The 15,827-nt window shown below is 49.4% G+C and overlaps 1 protein-coding gene across 1 annotated transcript in view; it reads left to right on the top strand.

The window, feature by feature from the left end:
• Nucleotides 1–15,827, top strand: part of LOC133141556 (voltage-dependent N-type calcium channel subunit alpha-1B-like) — a 181,467-nt gene that overhangs the window by 94,265 nt on the left and 71,375 nt on the right. Inside the window, exons 8-10 of the mRNA XM_061262125.1 lie at nucleotides 4,186–4,301; nucleotides 7,217–7,306; nucleotides 13,062–13,151. Of these exons, the coding sequence (XP_061118109.1) occupies nucleotides 4,186–4,301; nucleotides 7,217–7,306; nucleotides 13,062–13,151 (296 nt within the window). The remainder of the gene's footprint in view (nucleotides 1–4,185; nucleotides 4,302–7,216; nucleotides 7,307–13,061; nucleotides 13,152–15,827) is intronic.

The following is a 15,827-nucleotide window of genomic DNA, read 5'->3' as shown; positions in this document are numbered from 1 at the left end:
GCGTGTCCTGCTGTAGCCATAGCAGTGGCTTCAGCTGCTGTTGGGAGCTGAACTGATGAGTTCTCCTAATCTAATTGTCACCGCCGTTCCAGCAAATGGCTTCCCTGCCCCTCTGAGGTGTGGATGTGGCTGTGGTTTTTTATTACCAAGCATTCTTCTCCATTCCAGCTCCCCGCTCTCCCATTTTATTCTTGTACGTGTCATTAAAATGGAACCCGGTCCGTTTCCGTTTTCTCATCCAATTACTGCAGACATGCTCTCGCTCAGAGACCGCAGCCTATGAGAGGGGAGCGCAGCGGTGGTGCCCCCCCCCAGTCTGTACGGCCTCAATGCCGTAATGTGAAGGGGTTTCCTCTTCAGTCACGTGACAGCTAGCGGGTGGGGCCGCTAGCATGCTTTATTGTAGAATGCTGCTCTTAGCCTGCCTCTCTCTCTCCCTCTCGCTCTCTCTCTCTCTCTCTCTTTCTCTCTCTCAGTCAGTCAGTCACTCATTCACCCCCACACAGGTTTGCGTGAACATACACACATGTACTTAAAGACAGACGCACAAACATAAACATGCTTGTGCACATGCACTACACAAACACTCACAAAATACTCTCTCTTCTCCCTCTCTCTCTATTTGAATTTCAACTCGCTTTTTTGGCAGCATGTCATTGTCATCGTATTCAACGTCAGCGCGTTAACAGAGAAATTACCGTTTGAGTACGAAATTACCTATTATACCTTTAATGTATTATTATTCGCACCCATGCACACATAGAGAAAAGACAGACACTGTTTCACCTCTTTTCTCCCCCTCTCACTCTCTCTCCTTCTCTCACCATCTCCCCCTCTGCCACTGTCTCCCTCTCTCTCCTTCTCTCTCTCCATATCTCCCCCTCTGCTTCTCTCTCTCCTTCTCTCCCTCTCTCTCCCTCTCCCTCTCCCTCTCTCTCCCTCCCTCTCTCTCTCCCTCTCTCTCTCAGTCTCAGGGATCGGGCTCTGTTGAGTACACAGTAAGGTGTTGAGGCAGAAAGAGAGGGTGAGGGGGGACTGTTGACACTGGGATCACGGTGAAAGGCTGAGATCAGGCCTTAATGTGTCACTGGGAGCACCGTAACCTTTCTAGGGCACACTGCATGCCAGGCGGCGCCGCGTTAGCCTAGCCTGCACTGTAAACTGTGCCTCTGCGTTATTAAACATTACGTGATATTGCTCCTGTGAATCTTTATCAGGCCCTGCGCTCACATCAGGAGCGGGAGCGGCAGGTACCGCTACGTTCGCTCGGAAGCGTTATGCAATGTGTTTACGCTAACACAAGTGCTGTTTCAGGCTCCCGGTTCAGCATTAGCAGGATTGCGCTAGCGGTACTGCCTGTTCTCTGCGTACGTGGTTCTCGCTGCGATATTAATTTGATGCGCCTCACAAGGGCCCTGTTACCGCATGTGGACAAGAGCGTCAGCCAAATAAATGACTTAATGACTCGATAGCTGTTTGCCTCTGGCACAAGGCCCTCGAGTGGCTGCTGAACCACCACATACCTGCTCTTTTTAACCAACTTTTTTCTAGTGTTGATTTTTCATACTCTGGCCAGACTTTAGCAAGAGAAGAATATATGTCTGGGTTAAGAGTAAATGTTTGGGCTTTCCCAGGGCTAGCTGTGGGCCGTCCAGATGTTGCATGCTGTTAAACATCTGTTGTCACATGCCCACGGGGCACAGTTGAGTCCTGGGTGTGAGAGTGAAACGCCGACCTGGTGCCTGCGGTTTTTAATCACGCACAGTTCTGCGGTCACGACGACTGCTCGTCTCAGCTGGTGGCCTGCGGAGAGAATAGGTCTCTACACGTCACTCTGTGCTCCGAGCCTCTCTCAAACACAGTCATCTGCACCCGCGGCTGCAGGAAGTGACATTACATTACATTACATTAATGCCATTTGGCAGACGCTCTTATCCAGAGCGACGTACGGTTGCTTAGACTAAGCAGGAGACAATCCTCCCCTGGAGCAATGCAGGGTTAAGGGCCTTGCTCAAGGGCCCAACGGTGGATCTTATTGTGGCCACACCGGGGATCGAACCACTGACCTTGCGGGTCCCACCCCGATATCACCCCACCTGTCCGTGGCTGGCCAATCAGAGTGTAGCTGTTTTTTATGATGCTCATCATATCGCAAAAATACATATTTCAGTCTGCAAAAAAATCTCCAAAAACAGTTAAATGTGACACAACATGGGAAAGTCTTGCTATATTATTTGATTCTTGGCCACTGGAATAGTATAATAGCTATTTGTCATAAAAATGTATATGGCTACTAATGTGTGTTCAGATACTTTCCCCCCTCCCCACTGAGAGGAACTGAGGCCTGGCAGAGAGGAGGCCTGCCTACAAAGCTAAGATGGCCGCCCCTGTCGCACAGCCTGCCAGTAAGATTGGTCCCTTCAGCTGGGACCTGGGACCTGCTCCAGTGCAATGAACACACTCCCTCACCGTGGTCCCTCAGGCCGCTCACTGATCACACGTGTGTGATCTCTGCAGTGCTGCCGCTGTTCCCGGCTGTATGAAACAGGCGCAGGAAGAGACACCAGCTTTTCAAACTCTCCCTCAGATAAAATAACTTCAGCTACACCTCAGCAAGGCTCAGATCATCTTGTGCATCGTGCGGTTAGTTGTGGAACGGCCCACTGGGGTGTCGGCTAAAAAACTGCATAGAAATGCTCTTGCAAATGTTTAAGCGCTGTACTGGTTTTGGTGACCTTGTTTACACATCTGATTGGCTGATAGCTGTGCTGTGGGACGGGGCTGACATGGATGGGTGTGTCTCCCTCTCTTTCTCTACAGCTTCTTACTGACTGTCTGGTCGCACTTGTCTTGCTAGAGCCTCTCTCACTTCTCACTTGCATTTTGGATACCATCCAAGATAGAGCCCTTACTCACATTCTCTCTATAACTCTCTCTCTCCATCTCTCTCTCTCTCACTCTCACTCTCATGTCACTCTCTCACTCTCTCTCTCACTCTCATCCCCTCTATCTCTCTGTCTCGCTCTCTCTCTGTGGCTGGTGTAGAAGGTCAGTGTTTAATGATCTTACACAGTGAGGTTGACAGAGTGCCTTTTTAAAGTCGGCATCTCCCAACCACAGAGAGCTCGGTTTTCATTGATCCTGAACACGCACACACGCGCACGCACATGCAGGCACTCACACCTTGTATGCACACACGTGTGGGTGAGATATGTGTTCCCGTGTGTGTATGGTAGAGAAACAAACAATGAGAGACTGAATGTGTGTGTGTGTGTTTGTGTGTGTGCATACACATAAATGAGTGGGTTTGCAAGCTTTGGTTCTTGGATCCCCATCTACTGCCCCTTTTTGGCAGGGCTGGAAACGACGTCGCTCACTGAAACGTTTCGCCCTCTCTCTGCCCTGTTTTTCTTTCCTTCTCCCCCTCTCTCTCCCTATAATAACATTTAAACCTGAGACAAGCGTATTCTGTTTTTTCACAGAAATAGCTCCACTTAAGTGGATCATGGTGCACCGCGAGAGATCCATCATTCAGTGGCTTTTTAATCAGTTACTTGAGACAGCTGAATATAGAACGTGCAAAAAATAAACTGTGGGCTCTCGCTATACTAAAGACACCACTACCAACCCCATTAGCATCAGATTTCCATAGCCGTCATAAACCATCAGTTTCTTACGACGTCTAATGGCTATTGTCCAGAGCTCCCAGGAAAGGCCGTTGATGATTTTCTATAAAAAGCTGATTAATTTGCGATCCAGCGAAAATGATGGTGCATGATTTCACCACCCATTGTGTGACATTATAATAGCAGGTAACGTTGAGGAGACCCACCTGCTCTGAGGGGTGCGGTGGGCCTGAAGGGGTGGAGGAACAGATGGTGTGTGGGGCACTCTCATAACCGCCATTCATCCCGCCGTCCTCTCTCCTTAGGAAGACGGGAAATGATGACAATGGAAGATAATGAAGCGCAGTTAAAACAGAGAGTCCGAGTGTGTGTGTAGGTTGAGCATGTGTGTGTGTTTACATGTACTGTATTTGCATCTGTGTGTTCTGTGTGCCAAAAAAAGTAAAAAAGCAGAGATAAGAAAATGTGCAATTGAATATGAAGTGTATTGTGTGTGTGTGTGCGTGCATGCCTGCGTGTGTGTGTGTGTGCGTGCGTGCGTGTGTGTGTGTGTCCGCAGGGAGTTTGCGAAGGAGAGGGAGCGGGTGGAGAAGAGGCAGGAGTTCCTGAAGCTGCGCCGGCAGCAGCAGATTGAGAGGGAGCTGACCGGATACCTGGAGTGGATATGCAAGGCAGGTCAGGCTGGCCTCCGCCCTGAACCACACCACCTTCTACACCCTGAACCACTCCACCTCCTCCACCCTGAACCACACCATCTACTACACCCTAAACCACACCACCTACTATACCCTGAACCACACCACCTACTACACCCTGAACCACACCACCTTCTACACCCTGAACCACTCCACCCTGAACCACACCACCTCCTCCACCCTGAACCACACCACCCTGAACCACACCACCTTCTACACCCTGAACCACTCCACCCTGAACCACACCACCTACTACACCCTGAACCACACCACCCTGAACCACACCACCTACTACACCCTCAACCACACCACCTACTACACCCTGAACCACACCACCTACTACACCCTGAACCACACCACCTACTACACCCTCAACCACACCATCTACTACACCCTGAACAACACCACCTACTACACCCTGAATCACACCACCCTGAACCACACCACCTTCTCTTTTCTACACGCACACACTCCAGTGTGTTTTTGCCTTGTCGCATATTACTGAGATTTCAAATAAAGCAGAAGGAGATGATGGTTTTCCGGACGCTGATAAACAGCGGTAAAGGAGTCTCGCGCCTGAGAGACCCTGTGGACTTCCACACCTTTAATGGAAGTGGAGGGACAGTGCCCCTCCTTTACCCTGAACTCAATAACCCTGTGCTTGGGTTTCTCACATTAATCTCTGAAGAGCTTCGTTTTCAGCGGTCTCTCCATCCTACACACTCCTCCCCCACCCTCTCCTGCCACTATCCTGCCATCCTCCGCTCTCCCCCGCAGTCACACACTGTGCAGTGAATGGAAATCCAGTGCATTTGCACACGCACGCTAGCACTTGTGTCAGCGCTAAACCTGGGAGCCAAGCCTGATGCAGGAAGCTGATTGTCACAGCCTACCCCACGGGAGGGTTCCCTGCTGAATGTTGTGTGTGTGTGTGTGTGTGTGTGAGTGTGAGTGTCTTTGTGCATGTGTCTGTGCATGCGCGTGTGTGTGTGTGTGTGTGTGTGTGTGTGTATGTGTGTGTGTGTCTTTGTGCATGTTTCTGTGCATGTGTGTGTGTCTTTGTGCATGTTTCTGTGTGTGTGCATGTGTGTGTGTGTGTGTGTGTGTGTGTGTGAGTGTGAGTGTCTTTGTGCATGTGTCGGTGCATGCGTGTGTGTGTATGTGTGTGTGTGTCTTTGTGCATGTTTCTGTGCATGTGTGTGTGTCTTTGTGCATGTTTCTGTGTGTGTGCATGTGTGTGTGTGTGCATGTGAGTGTGTGTGTGTGTGTATGTGTGTATATGGGTGTGTGTGTGTGTATGTGTGTATGTATGTGTGTGTGTGCATGTGAGTGTGTGTGTGTGTGTGTGTGCATGTGAGTGTGTGTGTGTGTGTGTGTGTGTGTTTGTGCATGTTTCTGTGCATGTGTGTGTGTCTTTGTGCACGTTTCTGTGTGTGCATGTGTGTGTGTGTCTTTGTGCATGTTTCTGTACATGTGCATGTGCGTGTGTGTGTGTGTGTGTGTGTGTCTTTGTGCATGTTTCTGTACATGTGCATGTGCGTGTGTGTGTGTGTGTGTGTGTATCTGCGTATGAGGGAGTACACACAGGCACGTTTCAGGCAGCTCGTGTTGGCTGGCTGCCGCTCTCCCTGCCTGAATGCTGATGCGGTGTTGGTCGTCACGGCGATGGGTGGGAAAGGGGTTAGCAGGACAGACTTCTCCGCGCGCTGTCGCGTGCAGCGCTCAGTAATGCGCTGTCGGCCTGTCTCAAAGCCGCAGACGCGTGATGGATTCATGGCGCTGTGAGGGTCAGTCTGGGAGAAGGCGTCTTTGATGGCCGTGTCTTTCCTGAAGGGAAAAACTACAGCTTTAGCTCTTTGATCCTTTTTCCTATTTATTCACTGTCAGTGTATGAGCTGTGTGTGCTACACATACTCATCAGATTAGTGTGTGTGTGCGTGCACGCACGTGTGTATGTGTGTGTCAGGGGAGTAGCCAGGAATTCTGCCCCTCTCCCACCAAAAGAATAACACACCACCTTTCTCTCTACTTATGACAGCATTGGTTTCTGTGTGCATGTGCTTTCCTGTGTGCATGGTGGGTCTTAATGTGTCTGTCTGTTTATATGTACAGTATATGGTTGTATTTTTTTGTTTATCTTCTCTAAAACATTATCGCGTCGTGTGTGTGTATGTATGCGTGTATGCGTGTATGTGTGTGTGTGTGTATGTATGTGTGTATGCGTGTATGTGTGTGTGTGTGTGTATGTATGTGTGTATGCGTGTATGCGTGTATGTGTATGTGTGTGTGTGTGTATGTATGCGTGTATGCGTGTATGCGTGTATGTGTGTGTGTGTGTGTGTGTGTATGTATGCGTGTATGCGTGTATGCGTGTATGCGTGTGTGTGTGCGTACATGCAGGCGTGCATGCGTGCGTTTATACCATGAAAGCCATGAAATTGGAAGTTATATCAACGAAAGTCAAAATTCAAGGTTTATTCTTACATTTGCTTTTAGAATAAGTTAAATATGTTCATCTTTCTTTTTCACTTACTAGCATGATATTATTTTCGATGTCGGTGTTGATGTTGGCCAATGCATTTGGCGAGTTCACTGGCTTATAACTAAGCCTGCCACCAAAAGTAATTGGTGACTGTATTTTTCTTCAAAGCAAATCCGCGAGTGTTTGTTCGCTTAATCTTCTCCAAAATTCCATCTTCCTAGTTTCAGTGGAGGATAAAAAACTGAATAAGTCTTTTTGAAAGTTTAATATACTTTTAGTTAGTAGGTGTACCCTCAAAAACCCTTGAAAAGCTAGTTTAAAGTCAGGTGTTGAGCGGAAACTGCATTTGTTGGTCGTGGGGTCGTTCCCCTGGAAACGCACTGTGTTTGACCCCGTGACCTCCCTCGTTCCAGAGGAAGTCCTGCTGGCCGAGGAGGACAAGAACGCAGAGGACAAGTCTCCGCTGGACGGTGCGTGGTACAAGAGGAAGCAGAACAACTCAGGTGAAATAGGGTCAAAGCCCAAGGTGCGTGCTTTGCTATAGCGCCCTATAGCAAAGCACGCTAGGAGAAGGTTTGACTCTAGCGTGTGCTGTTTCTCTCTTTTGACTGATTTAAAATGAGGAGCACGTGCATGTTGTGCTGTAGAGACAAGGTGCATGGTTATAGGTACCGATGTTAAACGTACATGTGTTCTCTGCACCTCTCAGTGACACATTACATTACTGTCACTTAGCTATCCAAAGTGACTTACAATCGTTTAGACTAAGCCGGGGCCAATCCCCGCCTGGAGCAATGTGGGGTTAAGCGCGCTGTTCAAGGGGCCAACAGTTGCACTATTCTTATAATGGCTACACAGGGCCTTGAACCACCACGCTCCCAGTCAGGCACCTTAGCCACCAGGCTATAGGCTGCTCCCTGACCAGTGTCGAGCTGTCACAGGTAGTCTTTCTCACCTGGAGAAAGAGCACTGAGGAGCGGCCGCGGGAAGCCATCCTGACTGCAGTCGGTCTGGGCAGAGCCTCTGACCCGACCACTGTCCCTTCACATGAGCGTCAGCAGGCTGGATCCACAGAGAGGGGCAGGCTGTGTTGTGGCTATGCAGGCTCCACAGACAGGGGGGGCTGTGTTGTGGCTCTGCAGGCTCCACAGAGAGGGGAGGCTGTGTTGTGGCTGTGCAGGCTCCACAGAGAGGGGGAGGCTGTGTTGTGGCTCTGCAGGCTCCACAGAGAGGGGGATGCTGTGTTGTGGCTATGCAGGCTCCACAGACAGGGGGGGCTCTGTTGTGGCTGTGCAGGCTCCACAGAGAGGGGCAGGCTGTGTTGTGGCTCTGCAGGCTCCACAGAGAGGGGCAGGCTGTGTTGTGGCTGTGCAAGCTCCACAGAGAGGGGCAGGCTGTGTTGTGGCTGTGCAGGTTCCACAAAGTTGTGCAGGCTGTGTTGTGGCTGTGCAGGCCCCACAGAGAGGGGCAGGCTGTGTTGTGGCTGTGCAGGCTCCACAGAGAGGGGCAGGCTGTGTTGTGACTGTGCAGGCTCCACAGAGAGGGGCAGGCTGTGTTGTGGCTGTGCAGGCTCCACAGAGTGGGGCAGGCTGTGTTGTGGCTGTGCAGGCTCCACAGAGTGGGGCAGGCTGTGTTGTGGCTGTGCAGGCCCCACAGAGAGGGGCAGGCTGTGTTGTGGCTGTGCAGGCTCCACAGAGAGGGGCAGGCTGTGTTGTGACTGTGCAGGCTCCACAGAGAGGGGCAGGCTGTGTTGTGGCTGTGCAGGCTCCACAGAGTGGGGCAGGCTGTGTTGTGGCTGTGCAGGCTCCACAGAGTGGGGCAGGCTGTGTTGTGGCTGTGCAGGCTCCACAAAGTTGTGCAGGCTGTGTTGTGGCTGTGCAGGCTCCACAGAGAGGGGGAGGCTGTGTTGTGGCTGTGCAGGTTCCACAGAGAGGGGCAGGCTGTGTTGTGGCTGTGCAAGCTCCACAGAGAGGGGGAGGCTGTGTTGTGGCTGTGCAGGCTCCACAGAGAGGGACAGGCTGTGTTGTGGCTGTGCAGGTTCCACAAAGTTGTGCAGGCTGTGTTGTGGCTGTGCAGGCTCCACAGAGAGGGGCAGGCTGTGTTGTGGCTGTGCAGGCCCCACAGAGAGGGGCAGGCTGTGTTGTGGCTGTGCAGGTTCCACAAAGTTGTGCAGGCTGTGTTGTGGCTGTGCAGGCCCCACAGAGAGGGGCAGGCTGTGTTGTGGCTGTGCAGGCTCCACAGAGAGGGGCAGGCTGTGTTGTGACTGTGCAGGCTCCACAGAGAGGGGCAGGCTGTGTTGTGGCTGTGCAGGCTCCACAGAGTGGGGCAGGCTGTGTTGTGGCTGTGCAGGCTCCACAGAGTGGGGCAGGCTGTGTTGTGGCTGTGCAGGCCCCACAGAGAGGGGCAGGCTGTGTTGTGGCTGTGCAGGCTCCACAGAGAGGGGCAGGCTGTGTTGTGGCTGTGCAGGCTCCACAGAGTGGGGCAGGCTGTGTTGTGGCTGTGCAGGCTCCACAGAGTGGGGCAGGCTGTGTTGTGGCTGTGCAGGCTCCACAAAGTTGTGCAGGCTGTGTTGTGGCTGTGCAGGCTCCACAGAGAGGGGGAGGCTGTGTTGTGGCTGTGCAGGTTCCACAGAGAGGGGCAGGCTGTGTTGTGGCTGTGCAAGCTCCACAGAGAGGGGGAGGCTGTGTTGTGGCTGTGCAGGCTCCACAGAGAGGGACAGGCTGTGTTGTGGCTGTGCAGGTTCCACAAAGTTGTGCAGGCTGTGTTGTGGCTGTGCAGGCTCCACAGAGAGGGGCAGGCTGTGTTGTGACTGTGCAGGCTCCACAGAGAGGAGGAGGCTGTGTTGTGGCTGTGCAGGCTCCACAGAGAGGAGGAGGCTGTGTTGTGGCTGTGCAGGCTCCACAGAGAGGGGGAGGCTGTGTTGTGGCTGTGCAGGCTCCACAGAGAGGAGGAGGCTGTGTTGTGGCTGTGCAGGCTCCACAGAGAGGAGGAGGCTGTGTTGTGGCTGTGCAGGCTCCACAGAGTGGGGCAGGCTGTGTTGTGGCTGTGCAGGAGTGGCTGAATTGTGCTTTCACTGTCTGGAAGTGGCTCCTGAGCTTCAGCCTCACAGAAGCTGATGAGAGGTGAATCAATCAGGTGCAGACAGCTGTGTAGTCCTGAGAGGGAACGGTGTCCCTCATTCTCTTTCTTTCTTTCTCTCACTTTCCCTCTCTCTGTCTTAGACTCTGTCCACTTTCCTCCCCCTTCTCTCTGCCTCTCTGTCTTTCTCTCTCTTTCTGTCTCTCTCTGTCTCTCTCTTCTCCCCTTGTTCTCTTTCTGTCATTCTCTCTCTATCCCCTCTCTCTGTCTTAGACTCTGTCTCTCTTTCCTCCCCCCTCTCTCTATCTCTCTGTGTTTCTCTCTCTCTCATCCCCTCTCTCTCCCTCCCTGGCACGTGTCCAGGGTGGGACAGGGCGTGGTGCGGACCCCCCCCCCCCCCCACACCCTGGGTGATTCCTCACGTCGCTGCCTGCCCGTAATCCCTGTCCGCGGGGCCTGGTGTGTGAGCCCCGCTTGATTACAGGGATTAGGGTGACAAGCTAATTTCATTAGCGCTGCTGAAAGCCCCTCCATTACACGCAGCGTGCGAAAGGGAACTGCGCTACATGTGTGTACGCTGTGCGCCGCACGACCCTGCCAACCGACGCGGCACGCGGTCTCACACGCTTAAACATGTCCTCCCCACTCAGAGAACGCGTGTGTCACGTATGCACTTATCTCTATATTTACACCCAGCACTACCTCTTTCAGCGTGAGTCTTATCAATATATTAATAGACTGTACAGATATTTATTCAATGTGTCAGACATGTACCGTATATATTTCTGTCTGTATAAATGTGTGCATAATTGCATTTGTTTATGCGGTAAGCGTTTAAATTAGCATGCGTTTGCCAGCTTTGCCTTTGTGCAGACGAATTGAAGGATGTCCTGGAAAAACACGATAAGCCACAGAACGCTTATTCCTTGGCAGTTTTGATTGCGCCGCCTGATGTCCAAGGTTTGACTCTGTCAGGAAGCGTTTCATGCACAGAATCAGTGTGAGGGCTTTCATGTTCTTCCAGGAAGTGCCCTGAAATTAGCTAGTTTGGGGACAGAGCTGCGTGCTGGGGAATGTAGTCCCGGAGGTAATGAGACCATTACCCACGATGCACAGGGAAAATGAGTGGGAACGGGTTTAAAGTTTGCTCTTTTATTTGGTGTTGGTCATATTTTAAGATTTGAATGGGATGTGACTCATCTTGGGATATGTTTCTGTACATGTCGCTGAGTATAAATTAATGGACACACTCATGCACGCCCACACACACACACACACACACACACACACACACACACAGACATACCGCAAGAGCATTGGCAGGGGGATATGTGCACATGTGCAAGTTTTGCATTGCCTAAAACTCTATAGATGAGTGGCTATGACGTAAGGTGTAATTAAATTCTGTTGCCTCTAGGATTGTGTCAACATATGGTTCTCCAGATTGCAGTTAGACAAGGAAGCCTTTAACGCAACTTAAAATTGCTTCATTTCATGTGGTTTCCATTCAGGCAAAATATAATTTTTCATGATTGCCATACTAGTGGTTGATACAGTAGTTTTAGAATATAAGAACATAATGTTTGTCAATGATAACACCACTGAGGAAGGTCCCATGTGATGTCTATATTTCTGTATTTCTTACACCTGTGGAAACTGCTTGTTATGATTGGTTTTACAGGCACGGTTCAAGTATTCATTTGCATATAAATGGTAAGGCAGGGAGAGAGACTGTTATTAATGTCAGTCACTGTAATGTCTCAGTGTTGATGAGAGCAGACCATTCAGTCCAGTTCTGGCCACTGTTGTGATGTTTTGCTCTTTAGTACTGCATGCTGAAATGTGCACTAGCTGAGAACTTAGGAGGGCTTTCTGTATGCACATAGAGATCAGTGCTGCTGGGCAAAAATCTTCAGTCGCTGTCATGAAAAAATCACACACACACGCACTGTACCGTACTCACATATACATGCATATGGACACACACACATGCACATGCACACGCTTATGCACATACTCAGACACAGGTACATGGACATGGACGCATGTATGCACACACACCCGCGTGCACACACACACACGGACATGGACACGCACATGCACACACACACACAACAACACACGGACGCATTTATGCTCACACACACATACGCACATATGCACATGCACACACATACGCACTCATGGACAAGGGCACGCAAATGCGCACACACACTCACACACACTCACACACACTCACGCACACACATAAACACACACACACACACACTCACGCACACACATAAACACACACACACACACACACACTCACGCACACACACACACACACACACAAACAAGAGACGCGCATGGTTGGAGCCGGAAGTTTATTCCTTGGAGCTGGTTATGGAAGTGGTCTGGCGTCAGGATGTGAATTATCCAGCCCCATGTGTTTATCTGAGGCTGCGTTCTCAAACCCGGAGACTGCGCTGCTTCTCCCAGCCCTGCCGTTTCAATGGCCTCCCGGGCAGAGACTTCACCTCTTCATCAGGAGGAGGAAAGTCTGGATCCTATGCTCGGATCGGATCGAGATGTTACCTTTGCACCTTTGAGCAGAGATTTTAAACTGGGTCGCTTCAGTAAATATCTGGGGTCAAGGCATCGTAATTTAATGTCTTACACGCACAGTACACCATACATACCCACACAGGTCTGTGTGGGAAGACATTATTTATCTCACTGGACCTCACTGGTGTACTAAAGGTTAAATAAGGAATGAATAGTTTAAATAACCGATTACACTCTGAAAATCACACGCTTGTGGGTTTTGTGATTTATATGCCTTGGGCAAATGTGCTCTCCAGAAACCATTATAGCACTGTTGTTCTACATTACATTATAGGCATTTAGCACAGGCTAAGAGCAACATTTGCATTTTCACATAGTTTCCATTTACACAGCTGGATATATACTGACACAGTTCAGGTTAAATACCTTATTCAAGGTACAACAGTAATGTCCTCCTGGGAACTGAAGCATTGTTCTGACACACATCACCGTGTGTGGAGGTAAGTGGTTAGAAGATCCCTCTGACACGGCAGCATTGGGTGACGTGCCCCTACCCCTACTCCTCTCATGTGACAGGAAGTGTCAGAATGTCCCTGGACTGAAGCCGACATGTCTCTGTGTGTGTGTGTTCAGTCCTGAAAAGAGCCAAGAACAAAAAAGGCAAGAACGACCTGATCAACGCGGAGGAGGGGGAGGAGCACTTCACGGACATCTCCTCCGTGGGTAAGACACCACCCTGAACATGTATACCGGTGATACCCATAGGTTACAATACACAGACATTTCCTCCGTGGGTAAGACACGGCCCTGAACATGTATGATGGTGATACCCATGTGTTACAATACACAGACATCTCCTCCGTGGGTAAGACACCACCCTGAACATGTATAACGGTGATACCCATGTGTTACAATACACAGACATCTCCTCCGTGGGTAAGACACGACCCTGAACATGTATAACGGTGAAACCCACACGTTACATTACACCTGCTCCACCACCAGGGATACTCATCACAGTTATTCAGCTGACACTTTTATCCAAAGCAGTGGCCAATCCCCCCTGGAGCAATGTTAAGGGCCTTGCTCACTGGGGCTTGGACCACCAACTTTCCACTTCCCAGTCAAGTGCCTAAGCCACTCAACTACTACCGGTACTAACACACAGAGAGTATTGGTGTTCATAATCAATAACTGTGCATACTAGCGTAACATTGTGAGCTGAAAAAAAGTTGACAGTGTTAATCGTCGCTTTGCTGTCTTCATTATAACATATGCCTTAACACTTTCAGCAGCCATCTGACATGACTTGATTCAGTGTCAAAAAAACACACCATGGCAAGTGTAATAATATATTAACATGAACCCAGCTTTGTAAATTCTTTATTATAGCAAAATGTAACTGCTAATGCGTGTTTAATTTATGTGTTATGTATATTTAATGTAGATGACCCTGTTTTTTTGTTTTTTTTACAGCCATGGTTTTCTTTTTCTTTTTTTGTGTCTCTGAGGGTTTATTGGCCCTAGTTTATTCTCTGCTATTTGATCTGGCATCTGCACTCCATTAAAACCCTAACCTTGGCCCACAGGAGCCGAACTCCAATATTGCATTTGGATGGCAAATGGGTGCTCCCTGTGGAATTGGCTGAATTAAGTGGTCAAACATTATTACCGGAGAGAAACTGGGCTGTGGTTTAAGCATTTCAGTCGGCTGGCCTGTGAAAGAAAACAAACACAAGTCCAGGGTGGAGATTTAGTGTGTGTGTTTAATGAGTGTTAGTCAGGGCAGGACCCATGGAAAGCAGGATAATAAAAAAGAAGATGGCTGACATCACAGATGTCACTATTGATCAACCAAATGGCCGTGCTCGCGTTCCTTCCCTGTTCAGACGGGACTTTGGTTCCCGGTACTTTATTACCCTATGACAAGGCAGTACAATTCCAATGTTTTGACTTTAACAGAAGATAAATGCTACCTTGAATGTTATGGATACTGAGTTCTGTCGTAATAACTCCTGCTCGTATACGTATCCTTACTGGTGCAAAAGAGAGGCACTCCGCCAATCCCACCACAGGTTGTAAACAGCCTTCGAAGCAATCAACATTCCTATCTCATTGGCTACCTGGAACTATATCGGCCAATCACAGTCACCATTGTTTTACTGAATTTTACCAGCATACAGTACTTTTATATGCGCCTTTTGTTTTCTGTGTGGAAGGTGACACTCTAGCTCTCCTACCCGTACTGTGTGTCTGCCGCCCTCATTAACGGCTGGCTGAGGTGGAGTTTGTGCACGTATCACCTTTTAGTCTGCGTATGCTTCCCTGCTAGTCGCTCTCAGGCTGAACAGTGAATATTTCCAGCTAGGCGCACTTACACTTAGGAAATAGGCACACATCAGAAAATCTTAATGAGGGAGGCAGCGTGGGAGTGCAGCGGCCAGAAAACCTCCCTAACATAAAGGCCGAGGGCGGGGGGGGGGGGGAGTGAGTGGTTTCGCAGTGGACTGTTTCTCAGGTCTTTCAGTGGCAGTAAGCAAAGATTTTTCACCCTTCCTCGACTCACCTGACATTTTAATTTCATTTGGACGGCTCCCATGCTTTTTTGGGGGGTTTTTCGGTCAGCACAGTGTGATATTGCTTGGAACCTACAAGCCATGTCACTTTCCCTGTCAATCATGCGTAACCTGTTATTATCCTCGCTAGAGGTGGGAGAATCTAGGCCAGGTCATGGGGAGTTGCAGAGGAAATTCATGGGGAGTTGCAGAGGAAATGTGCAGTGTGTCAGAGATTTCATCATTTATATTGGTGGGACTCTATAGTAAAACTATCATGCTTCTTATTGCAGATTAAAATGATTGCATCCCCTATACTACCATTAAACTCACTGGTGTGACTTAACATAGCTACATACTGTAGTATGCACAGACACAATTATCGCGTTGTAAATGTAGCCTATGACACATTAAAGCCCATGCAGATGTAAGGAATATAACTGTACACTCAGTGAGCACTTTATTAGGTATTTATTAGACTAGAGTGGTTATTTGCGTTCCTGTCACCTTCCTGTCAGCTTCGACCAGTCTGGCCCTTCTTCTCTGACCTCTCATTGACAACGCGTTTTTTTTTTTTTTGTTTGTCACTTAGATTACATTTCTTCCCCACTCTGACATTTGGTCTGAAAAACAGCTGAACCTCTTGACCACGTCTGCATGCTTTTATGCATTCAATTGCTGCCACATCTTTGGCATTAACAAGTTGGTGTACAGGTCTGCCTAAAAAAGTGCTCACTGAATGTATATACTTGCTACTTTTACTGTATGTGTGCAGTAATTTATACAGTACATGTACTATATCTGTATGCTTACATTTGTGCTAACTGCATTTCTATAAAACTAG

The sequence above is a fragment of the Conger conger genome, chromosome 12, assembly GCF_963514075.1.
Source record: "Conger conger chromosome 12, fConCon1.1, whole genome shotgun sequence".
NCBI classification, from domain to species: domain Eukaryota; kingdom Metazoa; phylum Chordata; class Actinopteri; order Anguilliformes; family Congridae; genus Conger; species Conger conger.
The sequence above is the reverse complement of the archived record's forward strand: the minus strand, read 5'-3'. Positions and strand labels throughout refer to the sequence as shown.